At 38.6% G+C, this 24579-nt stretch overlaps 1 protein-coding gene across 3 annotated transcripts in view; it reads right to left on the bottom strand.

Annotated features, from left to right (window-relative positions):
• The window catches only part of ADIPOR2 (adiponectin receptor 2), a 97988-nt gene that overhangs the window by 30005 nt on the left and 43404 nt on the right, over nucleotides 1-24579 (bottom strand). For all 3 annotated transcript variants that reach the window (XM_053662712.1, XM_053662704.1, XM_053662713.1), the window contains one exon: nucleotides 12790-13047. In XM_053662712.1, coding sequence (XP_053518687.1) covers nucleotides 12790-12960 — 171 coding nt within the window. In that variant the 5' untranslated portion in view covers nucleotides 12961-13047. The remainder of the gene's footprint in view (nucleotides 1-12789; nucleotides 13048-24579) is intronic.

Raw genomic sequence — 24579 nt, 5'->3', positions numbered from 1 at the left:
TTCACCTTCCCCCGCCCCCCAGCCTTTTATGAAACTGCTCCTTTTGAAATTATCTACTGGTACACAGTAATGATTTACCTAAACAAAATCAACCATGATAAAAGTAGCCACTAAGTAATGTTGCTTAAATCAACGACACCTAATTGGACTAATCTATAAAAAATTATCATCTTTATTCATCTTTTATCCTTTGACAAAAAAAAAATGTTAAAACTATACTGGGGAACCACTGAAATTTGGAGGTTGAGAAATCCTTAGAAACCATCTACTTCAACAACTTCATTTCAACATAAGGAGACTGAGGACCCAAGAAATTAAGAATACTGGCCAAAATTACATAGCTGGTGGGCAGTAAAAGGCCATGGGTAAAACTCAAGTTCAATTATTCATTCATTTCTTTACTTAAATATTTATTGGGCAAATACAACAGTCTCAGACTATTCTAGGTGCTGGGGATAGACACTATGTCCAGGTGAATGGAAAAAAAAAATAACTAAGTTGATTTTTTAAAGAGATTTCACAAAGTTTAAAGAACAATTAAAAAATATAAAACCAAAATCTAACAGACTGACTTTGTCCTTTAGATAGGATAGTCTTGCCTTTTGAAGGTCAAATTTAAACAAGTCTTTTCTCTTTGACACAGATATACACCCCTAATGAGGTACTACATCTAACAGTGGTAAGTACTTTCCAGGAACCAGGCATTGTTCTCACTGCTTCACAGGTACTAACTTACTCTCACAACAGCCCTGCAAGACAAGGTACATATTCTCAGTATATTACTGCTATTACATTTACAGAAGAGAACACACAGGTCCTCTGGGGCTAGCATTACCCCAATGGAAATTCCATCTGTCTATAACCTATATATGCACTGTGAAGACTGTGATCATTGGCTCTCAACTTGTAAACATGCCCGAGGATCACATGGAGGAGCTTGTAAAATATTTGAATCAGTTTCCAGTCCAGTACTCTTTCTTTAAAAACAAAAAACAACAACACAAAAAAAAAAACCTTTGCTTTATAAGGAACTAAAGAGATTAACATCTCCATTTTCCTAAATAAAAGACTTTTAAACATAGGGACTCCTGAAGGTACCTGTGCACACAGATATTTCATTTGATGCTACCTGAGAATCAACTCCACAATTACAATAAATCACTATCACCTATCATAAGTTCTCTTTTCCCATGATTCTGACTGCCTACAGAAAAATGTCTCTTAAAATGTATTAAAGGCAAATAACCACTGAAACTGCCAAATCACACTTTTGACAATGAACCAATAAAAACAAAATCCAACCCCCAGGAAGAAAAAAAATCCTCCAACAAGAATCCTGGTATGTAACAAATTCAATGGAGCTTCAGTTTCCTTATCTGCAAAACAAAAATACTACTAATATCTATTTCATAAGGCTACTTCAGGAATAAGATAGTATTTGCAAGAACTTAGAAAACTGCCTCTGTTGAACCATCATTATTCTTTTGATAAAGAAAGGAATGCATTATTCTATCATAGATTAAAATAAGTATGTTAATTAAGTTTCCCTGAACATCAAAATAGCATATCCCAGTATTTTCTTTGTGTACATCTCAAGTAGTTTATGGAAACTACTTGAGACAATTTAGACATAGAACTCTAAACTGGCTGCTGATGAATTCATTCAACAACTATACCATTTCCTGATATTATAAGCACACCATGAAAGACTGACCAGGATCTGAGGATGGGGTGCATAAAAGGCAAAATTCTTCCTACCATGGAACATAGAGTCTATACGCAAAAATAACTGTTAAGCAAATATATAAGTTATGATATGTTGTTAGGGAAAATAAAATGTAAGGTTAAAGAAAATGTAAAATGAAGTGAGGACAGAGATTTTGAAACAGGTTTCTCTGAGGAAGTAAAACTTAACCTGAATACTAAAGGATGAGCAGCAATTAGCATGAGGTGGACATAAGAACCCGCCAGACAGAGGAAATAGCCATGTCTGGAGAGACCCAAGCCCCTTTAAAGAAGTGAAGTAAGGCCAGTGGGGGGCTGAGGCTCACTGAACAAGCAAGAGAATGTCTTGAAATGAAGTTAGAGAGATAGGCAGAGTTGAGATGATACAAAGTCCTGTAAGCTATGGAAAGGAGTAAGGATTTTATCCTAAGTGCAGTAGGAAGCAAATGAAGTATTTTTAAGAGTGGGAATGGCATAAAAAACTCTGCATTTTTAAGAGCTGTGTTTATCAACTGTGTGAAGAACGTATTGAACAGGAACAAGTAACAAAACAGAAAGTCCTATTAGAAGGTCTAGCCCAATATTAGAAACAGAAAATGATAGTATCTTAGACTAAAGTAGTGACAGTACAGATGAAAAGACATGGACTGTTAAAAGTTGAATTGATGCAACTTCAGTTTTGTAACAGGTTTGACGTTAGCTATTTTCAAAGTCTTCAAAGAGGTTAAATAATTAAAATCTTCAGCCACAACTAACTTCAGTAGAACTCCTGATAAAAGCTCAAGAGACTACTGTGACCACAATGAGATACCACTTCATACCCAGTAGGATGGCTATATTCAAAGGCAGACAAAAGCAAGTGTTGGCCAGGGTATGGGGAGGGTAGAGCCTTCACACATTGCTGGTGGGATGTAAAATGGTACAGCTGCTGTAAAAAGCAGTGTGGCAGTTCCTCTAAATGTTAAACAGTAAAATTAACTTATGACCCAGAAAAATCATTCCTATGTATATACTTAAGAGAAATGAAAACATATCCACACGAAGACTGTGTACATGCTAGTTCACGGCAACATCATTCATAATAGCCAAAAAAATGAAACCACCACCACTGATTCTAGAGAAATAAAATACAGGATATCTATACAATGGAATATGATTCAGCCATAAAAGGGAATGAAGTTCTGGTACATGGTACAACATTATGCTAAGTAAAGGGGCCAACATATTGGCCACAAAATACCACATATTATATGATCCATTTATATAAAAAGTCCAGAACAGGTAAATTCATAAAGACAGAAAGTAGATTGGAAATAGCCTAGGATTAGGTATTGGAATAGGGAGTGACAGTTAATGGGTACGAGGTTTCCTTGGGGGAAAAACAATGTTCTAATCTTAGATTGTAGTGATGGTTGCACAAGTCTGCGAATATACTAAAACCATAAATTGTACACTTTAAATTGGTGAATTTTACATGAATTATCTCAATTTTTTAAGAGTCAACTGTGAGTAAATATGACATTTTCCTTTAACAAATAATAAAGTCTAATTTTATTTTCCAGATTGTTCTCAGAGGACATGTAGACATTTGTCTTTTTGTGAAGCATGTTCCTGAGGAGTTTTTATACATTAACTGTATTAAATAAAATAGAATTATTTTAGGCACTCATTTTTAAACGATAATGAGCATCTTTATCACTTTCACAGCTTTTTGAAAGTGCATCCATCCGTGCCCTGGCCAGGCAGTTCAGCTGGTTAGAGCATCATCGCAATACACGAAGGCTACAGTTTTGATCCTTGATCAGGGTACATACAAAATCAACCAATAAATGCATAAATAAGTGGAGCAAATCAATGTTTCTTTCTCTCTCTTTCCCTCTATCTCCCACCCCCCTGCTAAAATCAATGGAAAAAAATACATCCAAGACTCAAAGATTCTGGCTCAGTACGTCTGGAATAAAATCCTGGCATCTAAGTATTTATTTTCATTATAGGGCCAGAGGTAATCAAATAAGAACTCCTAATAGACTTAAAGAAACCTGCTGATAAACACTTAGAACAACACATATCACTCCATAGTGCATGTAACTACTTTTAAAACTATTTTTATAAATTCAGAATTTCACGTACCTTGCCTATAAAAAACACCCCTTTTGCTTTCTTATTACATTTTTATCCTATGCACAATTGGCATTTAATGCAACTAGGCGGCCTAAGAAAAACTATCATATTTTTTAAAGTTTATGCAATCTAGTGAAGTTCTACATCCTAAAAAGAGGAAAGAATACTCAAAGAAACTGATGGAAAATCATTAGAAATATAAAGGATTACCCCACAGATACAATAGGTTTATTTACTTTCAAAATAAACTGAAAATCCATTAAATGGTTAGGATGCATCTAAGAAGAATATTAACCTTGCTTAACAAAAATAAGGTGCGCAAAAATTCCATTAAAAAAAAACAAGTACCAACTGTTGAACCTAACCTCTGGACCCAACATAGATACTCAGGGGCAGGGTCTGCAACTGAGAAACATGAAGTCAAATTGGTGCCAGCTGTCATAAAGGCAGCTTTGTTCAACAGAAAGAGCAGTCAGAAAGACTTGGCACATGCTATTTTAGCCATGTGACCTTGAGTAAATGAAGCTTTCTAAACTTTCATCCACTTTCAAAAAGAGATCGTATCTGTTCTTCGTATTTCAGAGTGCAGTTTTGAGAAGCAAATGAAATAACAGCTATGAAAGTGCTATACACTAATTTAAGGCATTATTACAATTATTTAGAAGGATACACTCTACTTGCTCAAAGTTCAGATAGTTCCACTTCAAAACTGGAAATTATAAGAATTGAATCTTCTTCTATACCTCTATCCCCTTTTCTCTTCTAGCTCCCATGATTATTCTGCACTAATAAGCCTAAAATTAATAGCAAGGGACAGTAATGTATATAGAGTAAATATAGAGCAGAAGTTGCAATGAATAGAGAGGAAGGGCCAAGGAAGGACCAGAGCAGAAGATTTCCTTATAAGTACCTCCCAAGTAGGTCAGTAGTACTGGCAGATGCACTAATTTCTTCATAAACCACCTTCACTTTTTTGGCAAATAATTTCCACTCCCAAGAGAAACACTATACAAAGAATTTTCATCAGGAACAAGAACACAATTTCCTCATCTGTAAATTCAGGTACTAAACAACATGGTTTCAGAGAAACTTTCCAGCTCTAACATTCTATAATCTATGGATCAGACAGATCCTCTCCTTCATTCCTCATAAAAAAAAAATCTGTTAAAACAGATGGAAAGAAATGGTTTCTTTGATCACTCTGTTCACTTTTTAGGTTAGCTCTAAGCTTAAAGGGAACTCAAATACAGGCTTTCAGGGCAATATAATGAGTTTGTTTATATAAGGATGAAAAAAATTACATTCAATAATTTGTCAGCAAAACAAAAAAACATGTATTTAGAAGACACTACCAAGTGAAGATGGCAAACAAAAACACACAGTACAACAAGAAATAAATAACCAATTAATGTGACTGACACAAAAGAGACTGAGTGGGGAAATTCCAAACTCTAAAATCATTTTACTATCTCATGGTTAAAATGTAGTAACTAATATTATAAACAGGACTTTGTTGCCATTTATAATGTCAGATTCATTAGCCTGAAATTCCTTCACACTTTAAAATTCTTTAGATTCAATAAACACACGTCAGATTTAAATGTAGTTAAGAAACAGTGGTACATTAAAATCATAGTGATATAGTTACTGCCTACTCACTATGTCTCTTCTAAGATGACTAATATGAATCTCAAATCTCACATTCTAAAACAGAACTCTTTGATTTTTCTCCCTTTAAACTTACGCCTCACTCTTGCCTTACCAATCTTAGTTTTAGCTCAATTAAAGTATCTAGCAATCGTCCTTGACTCCTCTCTTTTCCTCACTCTCCACATCTAATCCATCAGGAAGTTCTGCTGGCCTGACCTCTAAAATACCCAGAATCCATCCATTTCTCTCCATTTCTGCTGCTACTGTCACACTATTTCAAGCCATCATCTCTCACCTAGAATGAAGGCTTCTGGCTTTCTTCCATTCTGTCTTCTCGCAATCCATTCTCCACATCCAGAGTGATCTTTTCAAAATCACCAATGTCTCCCAACTGTTTACACACCACAAAAGCTGCCTGCTTTCCACTGAATTTTATTAAACTACAATCTAAACTCCTTCTATACACCTAAAATGAATGATCTAGCCCCCTGCCTGGCCCACTGACCTCATCTTATTATTCTGCTCTTTTCTCTTGTTACTTATACTCTAATTGCACTGGTCTTCTTTCAGGCCTTTAAAAAAAAAAAAAAGATTGTAAGAAGAAGGAAGAGGAAAAAAAGAAAAGCTTATTCCTGCCTTTGGATCTCTATACTAGCTTGTTTCCTCTACCTGGAAACCCTATTCCCCCAAGTGTTTGCATGGCTGATTCCTTATCACTCAGGTCTTACTTCAAACATGCTCTTCCTTAGAGAGGCTCCCCTTTACCACTGTATCTAAAAAATAGAAGTGGATAGGCAGAGTACAGGATTTTTAGGGCAGTGTAACTACTTACTCTGTATAATAACAGTGATGGGTAGATGTCATTATACATTTGTCCAAACCCATAGATATGCAGCCATCAAGAGTGAACTGTAACAACAATTATAGACTTTAACAACAATATGTGTGGATTTAGATTAACAAATGTATCCTTCTGGTGGAGAATGTTAATAATGGCAGAGTACAGGATTTTTAGGGCAGTGTAACTACTTACTCTGTATAATAACAGTGATGGGTAGATGTCATTATACATTTGTCCAAACCCATAGATATGCAGCCATCAAGAGTGAACTGTAACAACAATTATAGACTTTAACAACAATATGTGTGGATTTAGATTAACAAATGTATCCTTCTGGTGGAGAAGTTGATAGGCAGAGTACAGGATTTTTAGGGCAGTGTAACTACTTACTCTGTATAATAACAGTGATGGGTAGATGTCATTATACATTTGTCCAAACCCATAGATATGCAGCCATCAAGAGTGAACTGTAACAACAATTATAGACTTTGGATGATTACAATATGTGTGGATTTAGATTAACAAATGTATCCTTCTGGTGGAGAATGTTAATAATGGAGGGGGCTATGTATATGTGAGGGCAAAAGGTATGTGTGAAATCTCTGTACTTTCTCCTCAATTTTGCTGTGAACCTAAAAACGCTCTAAAAAAATAGTCTTTTTGGCCAAAAGCTCTCCCTATGCAGTGCTTCCCAACCTGAGATCTACTCTTTTTGGTAAACAGAGCCTTTCTTCTCATTAAGCCCTGATCATTCTATGCATCTAGTTGAAGGGACATAAGAACCAACCTTACTAAAAGAAGACATTCTGAGGACTTATTAACCAGCTTTTAAAAATTAATAAATTAATAACTGATTCATTTTACAGCATGCTCTTGGGAGAAGAAGACTCCTCCCCCAAACAGCAATATAATCCCTATCCCACTATCTTTGAACCTGGCCATATAATTCCTTTGCCCAATAGATGATAAGTACATGTAACATACATATACTACTTTTGCTAAAGTTTTGCTAAAGTTTTTTAGCAAAAACTTTAAATGCAAATGTGTGATTTGGCTTATTCTCTGGAACTTTTGCAATCTGCCATGAGAACGTGCTCCAGGAAGTCTCCAGTCTCCTTCTGCCTGGGTCTGAGAATGAGAAGACACATGGAGCCAGCCTGCAATAGGCTGGCAACCTAAAGCAACCAATCTCACTTGGCCTACAGCCCTCACGGAATGTGTGTGTTTACTGTAACTCATTGAGCTTTTGGATTATTTAATTCCTGCAGAAAAAAAGCTGACTAACACAGGAATATGGTCTTTCAGGTACACTAATATTTAAATATTTACATAACTCTAAATATCAGTGTATTTGACTTTATACATTGTAATATACATATATTATTTTATCTTCTGCTTTTTTTAATTTAACATTATTTAATATGCATATATGAACACTTTGAGATATAAAATTACCAGAACATTGGCACTGAAGATAGTTGTTTTATAATTCATAATTCACATTTTGTTATTAAAGTACTAGAAAGCAAGCATAGCATAATTTCAAGCACAAGCCTACAGAATTCAGAAAAGAGGGTCCACAAATTTAGAGTTAGAACATCTACTTTTTAGTCTTAATAATTATTCTTTTTGTAGTCCAAAACACCTCTAAAATACTTACATCTATACATTTATCATCAGTAGACTGCAAATGTACTCATTTAAGAAAGAACAAGCCAAAAATTAAAGGTTTTTTAATGTAATTCTATTGAATAATTGTTATTATTTCACATGGAAAACCAGAAAATTTTAAAATAATGTCATTACACAGGAACCATACTTGGAGAAAAGTTCATTCATTTGATCGTCTTTTTCCATGACAGGGAAAGAACTGCCTATTACATGTGCCATGAATAATTATCACCTGCTATTCACAATTTGATCTTCCCCAATACCTGGCTTCTGTTCCCAGCTGTCCAGCTCTTAAGTACAGCAATGAACATCATGTTGCCAGAACCAATGGTCACTTTTTCATCCCTTTCATCCTTGATCTAAAGTTTCGCAGCACCAGACACAAACTACAGCTCCCTCCCCTCCCTCCTGAAATACTTGTTTTTTGTGATATTACATTTTCCTGGGTTTTCCTCCTATCTCTCACTTTTCTTTTTTAGCTTCCTCTACTTGCTTGCTCTCCTTGTAAATGCTGAAAGACCCTGTGAATGTGATGTTCTTCAGGCTGGATCCTAGACCCTTCTCTTATCCCTCTCTTCATTCTTCCTCCCTTATGTAACCTTAACCATTTCAATAGTTATAAACAACATCCATACTGAGGCTATTTCCTAAGTGATCATCTGCAGCACAGACCTCTCTGGAATTCCACACTTCAAATTCATCCTCCTTTGCTTTTCCTGTCTCAGAACACAGTATCATAACACTCATCGATCCAATGACTCGTATAACTTCAGCATCATGCTTGTCAATTCCTTCTCCCTTAACCATCATACCCAATCCACCAGCAAATTCTGTCAACTCTACTTCCAAAGCATAGCTCAAATATTCCCACTTCTTGCCAATTTCGGTCACTATCACTATCATCCCAGACTCAACTACTCATGAATTTCTGTGGCAGCCTTCTAGCTCATCTACAGTTTTATCACCCCTCTCAAATGTACCCATAATACACTGTCTACCCATGAGGGTCAAAAATTAAATTTCTAGAATATAAATATAGTCTTGTTACTTCCCTGCTTAAAACCTTCTAATGGCATCCAAAGCACTTCTCCATATCATAGCTTACAAGAGTCCTTTCCTACATGTTTTTTACTTCATCTTTTACCATCCTCCCCCAACCATTCACTACACTTCTTAAAACATGCCAAGTTGTTTTCAGACTCAATACCTTGCACATTACTCCTCCTGTTACTTGAAATGCCTACACATTCTCTCCTTTCCTCTGCTCCACTTTCCATCAGCCTTTACTAAGCATTCAGTTACAGTCACTTCTAGAAACTGCCAGGTGTATTACTTTATCACTATCAGTTCTTTAAACTGGATATGACTATATTCCAGAACAGTTCAATGTGTGTATTTGAAAATCTCTGAAAACATTTCTTAATATCAAGAAATTGATAAAAATATAGAATCTTATTTTTAACTGGAAAAGAACACATACATCATCTACTATCCTATGACATATGACAAAAACAACTCAGGGAAACTAAATAAGCTATTTTATAAGGCTATGACCCTATCATAGAATATTAGAGAGAATATCTGCAATCCATACACCATGTAAGAGGTAATATCCAAAACATATAAGGAACTCCTAAGAACTCAATAGCAAAAAAATAAAAATAGGACTTCCAGCCAAAATGGAGGCATAAGGTACATACACACTGCCTCCTCACGCAACCAAAAGAAGGACAACAAATTTAAAAACAAATATAACAAGACCTCCAGCCAAGATGGAGGCATGGGTAGACACACTGTGACTCCTCCAACAACCAAAATAAGGACAACAACAATTCAGAAACAAAATGACAACCAAAACTAAGAAAAAATTGAACTGTATGGAAGTTCAACAACCAAGGAGTTAAAGTAGACACTTCCTCCAGAATGGTAGGCAAGGTGGTAGGTGGGGTGGAGTCCAGTGGCCAAGCAGAAAGGGGTTGCAGCACAGGAAGCGGTGATACTGGGCATGCAAGGCACCCAGGGTGCGAAAGACAGCACCGGGCAGACCCTGGGCACCCAGGCAGCAGCTGGCAGACCCGGGCGTGGGGTGGCAAAGAGCAGGCCCAGCGAGGCAGCAATTGAGAAGCAGGGCACTGTGCACAAAGTGGCTGGCTGACCAGGCAGTGGGCCCACATTCACGTGCAGATAACTAGGGAGCAAGACAGATCTAGCAACCCAGGGTCCTAGCCCTGGGAAATAAAGCCTCAAAACACCGACTGAAAATACCTGTGGGGGCTGAGGTGCAGGGAGAGACTCCCAGCCTCACAGGAGAGTCTGCTGGAGAGACCCGCTGGGTCCTAGAATGTACACAAGCCCACCCACACAGGAATCAGCACCAGAAAGGCCCAGGTTGCTTAGGAAACAGCGGAAGGAACTGAGATGCAACAGACAGTGGAGCAAAGGGCCACTGTTCCCTCTCGGACCCTGCCCCCACATAGGATAGCATCACAACCCAGCAACTTGGGTTGCTCTGCCCTGGTGAACACCTAAGGCTCCGCCCCACATACGTAACAGGCACTAACAGACCAAAATATTATGGCTCAAGCAGAAAAACAGCTCAAAGCCCCAGAGCCAATACTTCTAAACAACAAATAGATAGCCAACCTATAAGATGCACAGTTCAAAACACTGGTGATCAGGATGCTCACAGAACTGGTTGATTTCAGTCACAAATTAGATAAACAAATGAAGGCTACACTAAGTGAAATGAAGAAAAATATAAAGGAAACCAACAGGGACAGGAAGGAAACTGGGACTCAAATCAATGGAGTGGACCAGAAGGAAGAAAGAAACATTCAACTAGAACAGAATGAAGAAACAAGAATTTTTTAAAAAGGACAGGCTTAGGAACCCCCAGGACATCTTTTAAACGTTCTAACATCAAAATTTTAAGAGTACCAGAAGGGGAAGAGGAAGAGCAACAAGTGGAAAACTTATTTGAACAAATAATAAAGGAGAACTTCCCCAATCTGGCAAAGGAAATAGACTTCCAGAAAGTCCAGGAAGCTCAGAGTGTCCCAAAGAAGTTGGACCCAAGGAGGAACACACCAAGGCACATCATAATTACATTAGCCAAGATTAAAATGAAGGAGAGAATCCCAGAAGCAGCAAGAGATAAGGGGACAGTCACCTACAAAGGACTTTCCATCAGACTGTCAGCTGATTTCTCAAAAGAGACCTTGCAGGCAAGAAGGGGCTGGAAAGAGGTATTCCAAGTCATGAAAGGCAAGGACCTACATCCAAGATTGCTCTATCCAGCAAAGCTTTCATTTAGAATGGAAGGACAGATAAAGTGCTTCTCAGATAAGGTCAAGTTCAAGGAGTTCATCACCACCAAGCCCTTATTTTATGAAATGTTACAGGGACTTAATCTAAGAAAAAAAAGATAAAAAACATGTGTAGTTAAAAAAAAAAAAAAAACACAGTGCCAGAAAATCAACTGTATGGAAGTCCAACAACCAAGGAGTTAAAGAAGAAACATTCATCCAGATGGTCAGTAGGGGCGGAGATGAGCAGCTGAGGCAGAGAGGATACACAGCAAGGCGGCAGCTGGTGGACCAAGTGGTCCCATGTTTGCATGCAGATAAAGTGGGAAGAACAACTGGGGAGCGAGACAGACTGCACAACCCAGGGTTGCAGCACAGAAAAATAAAGCTGCAAAACCTCTGACTGTAAAAACCTGTGGGAACTACAGCAGTGGAAGAGTCTCTGGGCCACATAGGAAAGTTCGTTAGAGAGACCCACAGGGTCCTAGAATGTACACAAACCCACTCACCCAGGAATCAGCACCAGAAGGGCCCAATTTGCTTGTAGGTAGCAGAGGAAGTGACTGCAAGCCAGCCAAGAGCTAAGCAAGCAGCATTGTTCCCTCTCAAACCCCTCCCCCACATAGAGAACCACAATATAGCTATGCGGATTGCCTCACCCTGGGGAATTACTGAGGCTCTAAGGAATTACTAATTACTGAGAGAATCCTAAAAGCAGCAAGAGAAAGGGAGACAGTTACCTACAAAGGAGTTCCTGAAAGACTATCCACTGATTTCTCAAAAGAAACCTTGCAGGCAAGAAAGGGTTGGAAAGAAGAAAAAAGTATTCCAAGTCATGAAATCCAAAGACCTACATCCAAGATTACTCTATCCAGCAAAGCTTTCATTTAGAATAGAAGGGCAGATAAAAGTACTTCTTAGATAAGGTCAAGTTAAAGGAGTTCATCATCACCAATCCCTTATTATATGAAATGTTAATGGAACTTATCTAAGAAAAAGGAGATAAAAAATATGAACAGTAAAAAGACAACAAACTCACAACTATCAACAACCGAACCCCCCCAAAAAAAACCAAAACAAACTAAGCTAATAACTACAATAGGAACAGAGCCACAGAAATGGAGATCACATACTGACTTCCAATGTATGCACTAGAGATGAACCATACCTGAAGAAGTATTTCCAGAATACAATTAGAATTTCTCCAAAAATATAAACAATAATGTCATCACTAAAGTACTACACATTTCCCTCCTCAAACAAGACGAAGCAGATTAAGTATGATTTTAAGTATCAACAGAAAAGGCATAACTATGAAATTGAGTAATACCTAGCTGATTTAAAAATGAGAGACTGCAAATTATCCTGAACAGAACTTACAAATGTGCTCAAGGTTCCTTTCCAAAACCCTATCCTCTCTCCAGCCATATTCCCATACATTTTTGTTTTACTTACCATCCTGCCACCTCAACTTACTTTTTTATGATGGGTAGAAAGAGCAGGTGCCTCTAAAACAGGCTCCAAATCTCCTTGGTAATTGCCATTATCACTTTTCTCTATACCATCAGTTTGGTACCCTTTTCTGAGCCGTATTTCTGGCTCAGGAGTCCTGCTGCACTCCAATCGGTTTTTTGCTGTCTCGTTCATGGGATACACACGCTTTTCTTACAAAGAGGTCTTCCTTTCTGTCCCTTCTTCGTGGGAGGATGGACTTTCAGGATAGTTGAGTTAACCCTGAAAGAGAAAGGTTTTAAGTTAACATATTTTAAACACATTAAATGAGTGCTGGGGGAAAAGAGAGGTTATATTATTATACACTGAAACAATAAAACACTCAGAAATCAATAACAATAAAATGACGTATTTAAAAACATGCATTTGCTGATAGGAAAGAATGCCAAAATCTATTTTTAATGAAAAAGCAGGAAACATATACAGTATGTTCCCACTTATGTATTATAAAAATATAACTGTATATGTAACATAGAATAATTATTGGAAAATATTCTAAATTGTACTCTTGGTACAGAAATGAATAGGGAAGAACCTAGGGACTGGAGTGAGATTTACTTTTCATTTTCTTCTACCTGCATATTTGTCAAATAACACATCTTACTTTTTTTTTTATTAAAAGCATATCTAAGTACAGAAAGAATATATGTGGATTTTATGCATTGTAGTTGGGTTTTCCATATTCATTCTCATTTAGACATCATAATGACCCTCCATAGGGAATTTTATTGCTATTTCACGGGTGAGGAAACCAAAACTCGCCATGCTTTGTATGAAATAAATAGAACAACCTCTGTCCTATACAGCATAAATTTTTGGTAATCTTTTACATTTAAATTGCTTAATATCTGACATCTCAATATTTTTTAGTCATTTTGAACTCTAACTAGACTACCCTGGAAGACAAGAAACTCAGAACTGGAGCATACTTTTATATTGCTATAAGTTTTCAGAAAATGCTATGCACATAAATGTTTGATTAATAGTTGATGATATTTAAATATTGTTTTGTAAAAACTTTCAGAAGTCCTAAATATCTCTCTAAAATGAATTGCAGTAAGTTTCCTAGAGTACAATATTTTAAGTCCTTGACCCTCTCCCTCTTAAATCACAGTACAAAAGCTTATTTTCGAATTTAGTTACATATCTAAATAAGGTAATTATCACAGGCAACCCAACTAGAAACACTAAAATAGGAAGGAGCCAAGGTACAAGTGACGCTCATAACTCTCATGAAATTCAAAGTTCTTACTAGGGGAAAGGAGGAGTAGAGCAAAGTGGGAGGACCTGGTTACCATAAGAGGTAAAAGGTGTACTTAAGTGTTCATATATGTGAGTATACAAGACTTAGTCCAAGAGTTCTAATTAAACAAAGAGTTAGTCTGTTAGTTCCATAAATCATGTGATTTTGCCGCAGGATTTCTCTAAGGGTTTTCAAAGTTTTAAGAGCAGTAATAAACACAAAAAACTTTAAGGATCACCAATCCTGGGCTTCTGCCTATCACATAAGAGCCTGGGCTAGCATATTTATAATACTGAGATTATAAATGATGCTATTAATGCCCAATTCTGAAAAAGGGAATAATACTACTGATTTACATTCACTTTACAGATACGCAAACTAGGCTCAGGGATTGAGTAAATTTATTCAAAGCCATCAGTCTATAAATAAAGAGAAGCTGGAATTTATACCAAGGTCATTCTGACCCTCATTAAGTTCATGTGCTTTCTACTACCCAAAAAATTTAGACTAGTAAAAAAAAAAAAAGTTTAAGAACTTAAACCTGTGAACAAAAAAGGGATTCTGTAGTAAAATAGACAAGTCCAGTGATGGAAAAGTAGCCTCACAGGGTGATATGATCATAAATTCCTAAGTGGTGGTTAGGCATGCTACACATGACTGGTCGTTAGTCGTGCTACACATAACTGGTGGTTTAAGCAAGTCTGTCCATTGTTCTTGTGAATTTAGATTGACACACCTTTGAGATGCTACAAGTAATCCTTTCTCAGACCTTTGGGGAAGCAAATGATCTTGTTAACTATACCTTGCCTTGCTTTCTCTCACCTTCAGGTAATTTTCTTCATGTTTCCTCCTTAATTCCTAAAGTATAAAAGAAACTGCAAAACGGGCATTCTCCAGAGAATGTGAGATCTTGATTCCTGGCTTAAATAGACTCATAAAAATTCTCTGCAGATCTGGACATGTCTTACAGAGACAAACCCTAAAGTCATTTTGTTTACATGGCAAGCAAACAAAAAATCAAAATCTTTATTTTCAAACATAGCAAGTACAATAAAACTTTCTGCAAAGTAGCCTTGAAATATAACCACACTGATCTTTTCATAAGCAGGAGCTATGTATAAAGATATGTTGTTCATTAAGGAGAATATACATGGGGTGCCCTATTAACTAGATTTGCTTTGTAATCTTGAACTCAGAAACAGAAAGCAAATGACGAGAAATAAGTTTTCCCAAAAAATCTGTAAGGATTCTCCATAAAATAAAAACACATTTAAAAAACCAATTTCCGGGAAAGGCCTGAGATCAAAACACAGTCCTATCAACAATGTTTTCTAAATCTACAAGTACAATGAAAGAATGAACAAAATAAGGCACTGTAAAATCTCCATAAATTTTTAATTATATTCACCATTTTACATATTCTAAAGTAGGAAGGACTACCAATCTATTTTGTGAACCTCCAGGGTCCCAAAGACTTAACAAAACAAAAAAGCCCAACAGGAGAACACTGGAGAGAACTGTAATTTACTACACACTTTAGTTCATTTGCATGTTCTCTAATTATAAAATGAATTCCTACTTGGATGCAATACACCTTGAAACCCAAAGCAATCAATTCTAAAACTCTAAGGTAAAGGTAGAAAGTAACAGTGTCCTTTATCACCATTATTTTTTTTTCTCCCATATCACCATTATTAAACTCTGTCCTAGAGGTTTTAGATAGTTAAACAAGAGAGAAAAAATTAAAATTGTAACTATTTACACATTATAACACTTTATCTATAAAATCCAAAAGAAGCAACTAAAAATTAAAATTACAATAAGAAAATTCATCAAAGTGAATGGACATAAATACAATACATAGATACCAACAGCTTTCATGCTAAAACCTACCCTATTTGATTATTATGTAAGAAATTAATATACACAACAGAAAGACAAGAAAAAATACTTCAAAACAAACCATGAAATGCTACTGAAAATCTACAGAAACTCCCAGGACTACTAAATGAATGAGTAAGATCAACAGATAAAACATGAACACTCAAATATCAATCACATTTCTATATAGTAACAACTAACATGCGAAAATTAAATTTAAAACAATGCCACTTTACAATTACTTCAAAAAATTTAAATATTAAAGTATACACTTAAAATATGTATAGAATCTGTTTGCTGAAAATTATAAAATGCTAATGAAGAAAGTCAAAGGTCTAAACAGCAATAGTTCACATTCGTGGACTGAAAAACAATATAGTGAAGATGTCAATTTTTTGTAATTTAAAAAAAAACTGTAACTTTAAATTATATATATATATTTTTTAAGGTTTTATTTATTTATCTTTAGAGGGGGAAGGGAAGGTGAGAAGGAAATACATATCAATGTATGGTTGCCTCTTGTACATTCCCTGCTGGGAACTAGCCTACAACCCAGGCATATGCCCTGACTGTGATCCCCTAGTTCACAGGCCCATGCTCAATCCACTGAGCCACACCAGCCAGGGCTAAATTATATTTTTTTTATTATGCTATTACAGTTACCCTGATTTTTCCCCCTTTGGCCCCTCTCCACCAAGCACCCCCAACTCCTTCCTCAGGCAATTCCCTCCATCATTGTTCATAGCCATGGGTCGTGTGTATAAATTCTTTGGCTACTCCATTTCCTTTATTGTAACTACTATTGTACCATTTAATCCCCTCACCTCTTCACCCATTCTCCCCCACCACCCCCCATCAGGGAACCATCTGGTAACTAACTTTTTTCTCTTGTTGATTTTAAGAGTCTCTATTTTGACCTTTGGCATTTTAATTATGATGTGTCTGGGAGTGGGCCTCTTTAAATACATCATAATCAGGATTCTCTGCGCTTCCTAGACTTGCATGTCTATTTCCTACACCAAATCAGGGAGTTTTTCTTTTACTATTTTTTCAGATAGCCCCTAATGTGAATGGCACCCCTAATGTGAATGGTGGGCCTCTTGAAGTTGTCCCAAAGGCTGCTTGTACCGTCCTTTTTTTGGATTCTTTTTTCTTCTTGTTGTTCTGCATGGTTGTTTTTTGCTTCCTTATATTCCAAATCACTGATTTGATTCTTGGCTTCATCCAACTTACTATTGATTCCCTGTAAATGCTTCTTTACTTCAATTAGTGTATCCTTCATTTCTGACTGGATTTTTTTTATGCTGCTGGGGTCCTCACTAAGTAAGTTCTTGAGCATCCTTATAACAGGGTTTTGAACTCTGCATCTGATAAATTGCTTATCTCCAGTGTGTTTAGCTCTTCTTCTTAAGTTTTCATCGGTTCTTTCATTTGGGACATGTTTTTCTCCTTATTTTGGCAGCCTCCCTGTGTTTGTTTCTATTTATTAGGTAGAACTGCTTTGACTCTGTGTCTTGGTAATATGGTCTAACACAATATGTGTCTGCAGGGTCCAGTGGCATAGCCTCCCCTATCACCCAAGCTGGGTACTTGAGGGCTGAATACAAAAGGGCTGAGTATACACTCCTCTTGTAGTTGAGCCTTGGTTGCTGTTGGCAATCAATGGGAGGGATTTACACAGGCTAGTCAGCTGCAAGGACTGGCTATGACCACTGACCACCAACCTCCGCCGTCCATGGAAGATCAGCTGTGCAGGGGCAGGGTTGCAGTGCTCTAATGTTGTCTATAGCTGTCCACTGGGTGCTCTGGCCCTAGGGTTTCCCAGGTGGTGTAAACCAAGGTCAGCCCCCACCTGGGGGCTGATTCGCCTGGAGCCACCCTGCCTATGCTGTAAGGGATTCCAAGGCCAAGCCCAGATGTGAATCTAATCTGGCTACCCCCAAGCTCACAATGAAGCCAGCTATTGCTTGTTTGATAGGATTTAGGAGCCAAGACCAGCCATTCTAATGGAAGAGCAGCTTGGGTGGGCTCATAAATTGGGTGGGGGCAGAGCCTCTGGGGACCTCCAAGGCAGGCCAAACAGTGTTAGCCAGGTTGATGGAGTCTGAGGTATGGCACCAGCTTAATGGCTCTGAGGGAGGGAAGGCTGAGAAAAGGGACAATAGCCTTTGCTTGATGGCAGACACTTCAGGTTCTTCCTGTATACCACTGGTGCCTTTCAAGCTGCTACTCCGGTGCTGGAGCTCAGAGGGAATGAATCTGAGTATGTGAGTACACATGTGGCTTAAGAGGAACAGCTTGGGAATCCAAAAGTTTCTTTCTCTAACTCAATCTCCACTGGTTTTTGCAGCCAGAAGTTGTGGGGACTTATCTTCCAACCACTGGAACCCTGGGCTGGGGTGCCTGATGTGGATCTGGGACTCCTCATTCCCAAGATATCCCTACATGTGGATGTGGGACCAATTTTTATCCATATGGGTGTGAGACTGTCACAGGTGGGCACAGGTAACCAGATTCTTGGTGATCAGGGTGAAGAATTAAACCAGAGTTTATAGCAGAGAACATGGAAGCAGGCCAACTCTAAGCAGAGATTCACCCCATAGGCTGGAGGGATTCTATTATAGGGTGGATCCTCCCTGGCTAGTTTTGGCAGGCTTTTATCTCACATGTACAAGTAGTTGTATTACTTTAAAGCTACTGTGCATGTGGTCTCCCATGATTTCTTTGGCCACCAGAGAAAAGGTCGCACAATGTTACCAAATGGACCCACCCTAGGGGTCCCCTGTACTAGGTTCACCTTGCCTGCTGCCAGGAAATTATAGCTCTCCATGTCAGAGATTGGTGAAAAAGAAAGGAATTATTTATTCAAAAGTTATACAGACTTAAGAATGATGACTTAATGTCTTCATTAAAATCCCCAAATCTAATCTTAAAACACCCACAGTCACACACGGTCCTTCATTCTCCCCCTTTGCCTGGTCCAGGGTACTGTATCTCAGGAAAAGTAGTAGAAGTCCATGGCTCAGTTAGCACCAGTTCTTCCCAGTAATCCGTGCTCAGCTGGCAGGCTTCCCTTAGTTGCCAGCACCACCAGCTATGTCGCCGGGATTTCCAGTTCTTATCCAAAACCACATGGCACACCTTTCTCATGGCCCACCAGCAAGAGTCCTTTCAACCCTTTCCTTCCCACAGCATCTCTCCTGCATTCTTCCGAACTGCCAAGAGAAAGCTCTGCATCGCTGCTACATCTTGCTTTCCAGCTTCCTAAGATGAGTAGCAAAGGGAGACCCAAAGCTGCATGGTTCTCCCCTGCTAAAGCTACATAGCTCTTCACTGCCAGAGCTGAGTGGTTATTCTTGTCATGGCTGCCACCCCTGGGTTTAAATCCTAGAGTTAATCTTCCTCTGCAACCCCATTTCCGACTCCTCCCACAATCAGCTACACTTGCCAGCATTCCCATAGCTTTCCAGCTTTTCTTGGCTGCCATAGTAAATCTGGGCAGGCGTGGCCCTGTGGTATGGAGCCAATCACCTCCAAGCTCTTACACAGGCTCTGTAACCAGGGGGAGCCACCTCCCAGTTATATCCTCAGTGGAAGTCACTCCCTTCTCCCTGGCTCAAAGCATGGCCACAGCTATTTAACAAATCTATTATAGATATGTCAAATGACCATTCTAGAGGTTATCTGCAAAACTGTTACTGTGCAGAACAGCTCTTGCTGGCCCTGCTCCATGTGTCCCATCCCCCTGTTCAGACTTGTGGGTGTGAAGACACCCATATTTTTAATATTTCCTGGACACCCTAAGTTCTGGACCCCATTACAAATCCTTTTTTGGGCCCCTTGGATATACCCTCTTACAAGACCAGTCCATTCCACATCTGCGCCCCCTCCTACCAGTCTGGATGAATGTGGTTTCTCTAATTCTACAGTTGTCAGACTTCCATTCAACTCAAGTTCATGGCTGTCAGACTTCAATTCAGCTCAATTTCTGATGTTCCTGAGTGATGGCTGTTCTATATTTCAGTTGTAACTTTGATGTGGTTGTGTCAAGAGGCGAGCCACTCTGCCTATGCCACCATGTTGACCAGAAATGAGATGTCAACTCTCCCCAAATTCTATAGGTTTGATTCAATTCCTATCAAGATCCTAGAAACAATTTTTGTAAATAAAGTTTATTATAAAATTTACAGGGCAGCAGCCTGGAATAGCTAAAACAAATAATGAAGTGGAAACAATCCCTTGGGAGTTGGGAAGGAGGGAGCAAGGGAAGTAGGAGGAGGACCTCCACCTAAATAAACCTCATACCCTATACGAATACTAGCTCAAGATGGATCATGGCGCTGGTAGGGCAGCTCATTTGTTTAGAGCATCATCCCAATACACCAAGGTTGCAGTCTGACCCCCAGTCAGGGCACATACAAGAAACCGATGAAGACACAAGTAAGTGGAACAACAAACAGATGTTTCTCTCAAATCAATAAATAAAAAAAAATTTAATGGATCGTGAACTGGTATGTAAATGCAAACTATAAAACTTTTATGAGAAACATAGGAGAAAATCCTCAAAATCTATAGCTATGCAAAGAGTACTGAGACTTGACACCAAAAGCATGATCCATAATAAGGAAAAATTGATAAATTGAACTTTATCAAAATTAATTTTACTGTGAAACACTAAGAAGTTGGAAAGACAAATTGCAGACTAAAAGAAAGTGTTTGTAAATCACATATCCAACAAAAGACTATTATCTAAACTGTATTAAGAACTCTCAAAATTCAATAACAAGAAAACTATTCCAAATAAAAAATGGACAAATGACATGAGCAGACATTTCACTAAAGGGCATACACAGATGGCAAATAATCACAAAAAAAAAAGTTCAACATCATTAGCCATCACAGAAATCCAAATTAAAACAATGAAATATCACTGCATACCTAATTAAAACAGCTAAAATAAAAAAACAGTAACAGCAGGAGAATGACTTCTGCCATGACTTCTGAATGACTTCAGAGCTCCACTGTCTAAAGCTCTACCTTTTTATCTGCTCCCCAGTGAAACTGATAAAAACTATTTTTAAGGATTAAAAGCCTCTGGAGAAAGTCTTAAAGGTGAACAACAAATAAACATTCAAGAATGAGGCCAAGATAGAGGCGTAGGTGGAAACACTGTGCCGTCTTACACAACCAAGTTTAAAGACAACAAAGTTTTAGTAAAAAAAGGTGCAACCAAAACACAGAAAATTGAACTATACTGAAGTCCAACAACAACAAGCCCTACAGCCAGACGGATAAGAGGGACAGAGCCAGCGGCTGGCAGAGCAGGGCTGTGCAGGAAAACTCAGCCAGACAGACCCAGACGCATGGTTGGCACTTACAGAATCCCCAGGTGTGGGGTTGCGACGGGTGGACCCAGTGAAGGCACGGGGTGGCAGGCTGACCAGGGTCACACATTCATGCACAGATAAACCAGCGAAGGAGCGAGCATTGAGACAGACGGGGCAGGCCCCAGCAGCAGGAAGTAGCAGAGGGGACTGCTATTACCCTTCTCTGACCCCACCCCCACATACATCATCACCCAGCGACCTGGGCAGCCCTACCCTGGTGAACACCTAATGCTCCACTCCTCATACATAACGGGCGCGAACAGATCAAACATGGCTCAAGAAGAACTCAAAGTCCCAGAGCCCATAACTCTAAACGATGAAGAAATAGCCAAACTTTCAGATGCACAGTTCAAAACACTGGTAATCAGGATGCTCACAGAACTGGTTGATTTTAGTCACAAATTAGAGGAACACATGAAGGCTAAACTAATTGAAATGAATCGAAATGCACAGGAAACCAATAGTGATGGAAAGGAAACTGGGACTCAAATCAATGGAGTGGACCAGAAGAAAAAAAATGACCACCAGAAGAAAAAAATGACCAAACAGAAAAGAATGAAGAAACAAGAATTCAAAAAAAAATGAGGAGAGGCTTAGGAACCTTCAGGACATCTTTAAATGCTCCAACATCTGAATTATAGGGGTACCAGAAGGGGAAGAGGAACAGCCACGAGTGGAAAGCTTATTTGAACAAATAATAAAGGAGAATTTCCCCAATCTGGCAAAGGAAATAGATGTCCAGGAAGTCCAGGAAGCTCAGAGAGTCCCAAAGAAGTTGGACCCAAGAAGGAACACACCAAGGAACACCATCATTACATTAGCCAAGATTAAAATGAAGGAGAGAATCCTAGAAGCAGCAAGAGATAAGGGAACAGTCACCTATAAAGGAGTTCCCATCAGACTGTCAGCAGATTTCTCAAAAGAGAACTTACAGGCAAGAAAGGGCTGGAAAGAAGTATTCCAAGTCATGAAATCCGAAGACCTACATCCAAGATTGCTCTATCCAGCAAAGCTTTCATTTAGAATGGAAGGGCAGATCAAGTGCTTCTCAGATAAGATCAAATTCAAGTTCATCATCACCAAGCCCTTATTATATGAAATGTTAAACAGACTTATCTTAAGAAAAAGAAGATAAAAAATATGAACAGTGAAAAGACAGCAAACTCACAGTTATTAACAACCACACCTAAAACAAAAGCAAACTAAGAGGACAGCTAGATCAGGAGTGGAACCATAGAAATGAAGATCACATGGAGAGTTAGCAACAGGGGAGTGGGAGGAAGAGAAGAGGGGAGAAGGTACAGAAAATAAGTAACATAGACGGTAGGTAGAAAATAGAGGGGAGGGCAAGAACAGTATGGGAAATATAGAATCTATAGACAGTAGGTAGAAAATAGATAGGGGGAGGGCAAGAATAGTAGGGGGAATATAGAATCTAAAGAACTTGAGACACGTGGTCATAAACTAAAGGGGAGGAATGGTGGGGGAGAGGGGTGCAGGATGGAGGGGAATGAAGGGGGGAATAGAACAACTGCAATGGCATAATCAATAAAATTAAATTTTTAAAAAATGAACCCAGCCCTGGCTGGTGTAGCTCAGTGGATTGAGCACGGGCCTGGGAACCACACGATCGCGGTTCGATTCCTAGTCAGGGCACATGCCTGGGTTGCAGGCCGGTTCCCTGCAGGCCATTTCCCAGCAGGGGACGCACGAAAGGCAACCATACATTGATGTCTCTCTCCCTCTCTCCTTCCCTTCCCCTCTAAAGATAAATAAATAAAATGTTAAAAAAAAAAAAAATGAACCCAGATGTCTCTCTTCTTTCTAGACCCCCTCCTGACTCCAAGAAGCAGAAACTACATACCAGACTCTTGTCAAAAACACAGGGCTCTCTCTGACCCCGGTACCCAGAAGGGTTTCTTCCCTATAAAAAGTGTATGTCAGTATTTTTCAATCTGCCTCAGCTATTGTTGCTGATGCTAAGTCCCAAATAAGCACAGCTCAGAAGGAGGTGCTCCCTTCTTCCTAGCAGCCCCACTTATGGAACTGAGGCCCTCCCTTGACCACAGTACACTGAGAATTGCAGGGTGCTGACCATTCTATATCCAGCTCAAGAGTTGGTGGCTCTATACCAGGCAAAGCAAGTAGAGAGAACCCACTGCCCCTCCAAGCTCAAAGAAACTTGTCAGTGTCTCCATTCTCACATCTCTGGAGCTGTAATTCAGACATTTGGGGGGGGGGGGCAGGGGAAGAGGGCACAGTAACATCTAATTTCTTCTAACTTTATTTGCAAAACAAGGTGAAGAAGCTCAAGTCAAAGGCATTTTAAAGAACAGTGGATATTTTGATAAAAAGCAATTGGAAGGAGAACCAAGAAAAAAGCTAAACTTTAGGCAGTTTAGGTTAGTTTTCAGAAGTAAAACTGCTGCCCCCTCCTGGTGTCAGAACCAACCTCAAAAACCACTCCTTCAAAACAGCCAGAATTTCATGGTATTAGTCTGCAGAACAATCTATGGCCTGGGGCATTCTTAAAAATCAGCTGGCAATTAATTATTGGAGTTTAACAGCTAGGTGTAGTCAGGGAAAGAGAGCATGAGAGCCCAACCAAAAACATCATCTCACCCCATGGGCATTTCTAAAACAATACCTCCTTGAGGAACAATATCAGAAACTGAATCCTTGAGACTTTACTAAAACAATCCAGTCATTCATTAAACAAATAAGCAAACAAGTAGTATAACAAACCCTGGAGAAGGGGGGCCAGTACTTACAGTTACTACAATGTATTATCTAAAATGTCCAGTATCCAACAAAATTATTAGGAGGCATGTAAAAAAACAGGAAAGTATATCCATACATTGGGGGAACATAAAAACAGACAACAAAGATGATCAAAAGGTAAAAACTTCCAATTATAAAATAAATAAGTGCTAGAGATGTAATGTGCAGCATGTTAACTATAGTTAACAATACTGTACTGTATATTTGAGTACCATGAAATAAAATAACTGATAGAAGCCCAGAATAAATAAAAGCTAAGATAATAAATCTTTAAAAGTTTCCATTACAAGAAAATAATTTGTAACTAAGTGTGTGTGGGGGGGGGGGAGGCAACATAATGTATCTGTAACAGACACCAGATATTGGACTTATCAGAAATAATTTTAAAATAGCCATTATAAGTATGTTGATAACTAAAGGAAACCATGAAGAAGTGAAGGGCCCTGGCTGATGGGGCACAGC

Source organism: Artibeus jamaicensis, unplaced genomic scaffold (genome assembly GCF_021234435.1).
Source record: "Artibeus jamaicensis isolate MK-2021 breed Jamaican fruit bat unplaced genomic scaffold, CSHL_Jam_final contig_1028, whole genome shotgun sequence".
Classification (NCBI taxonomy): domain Eukaryota; kingdom Metazoa; phylum Chordata; class Mammalia; order Chiroptera; family Phyllostomidae; genus Artibeus; species Artibeus jamaicensis.
The sequence above is the reverse complement of the archived record's forward strand: the minus strand, read 5'-3'. Positions and strand labels throughout refer to the sequence as shown.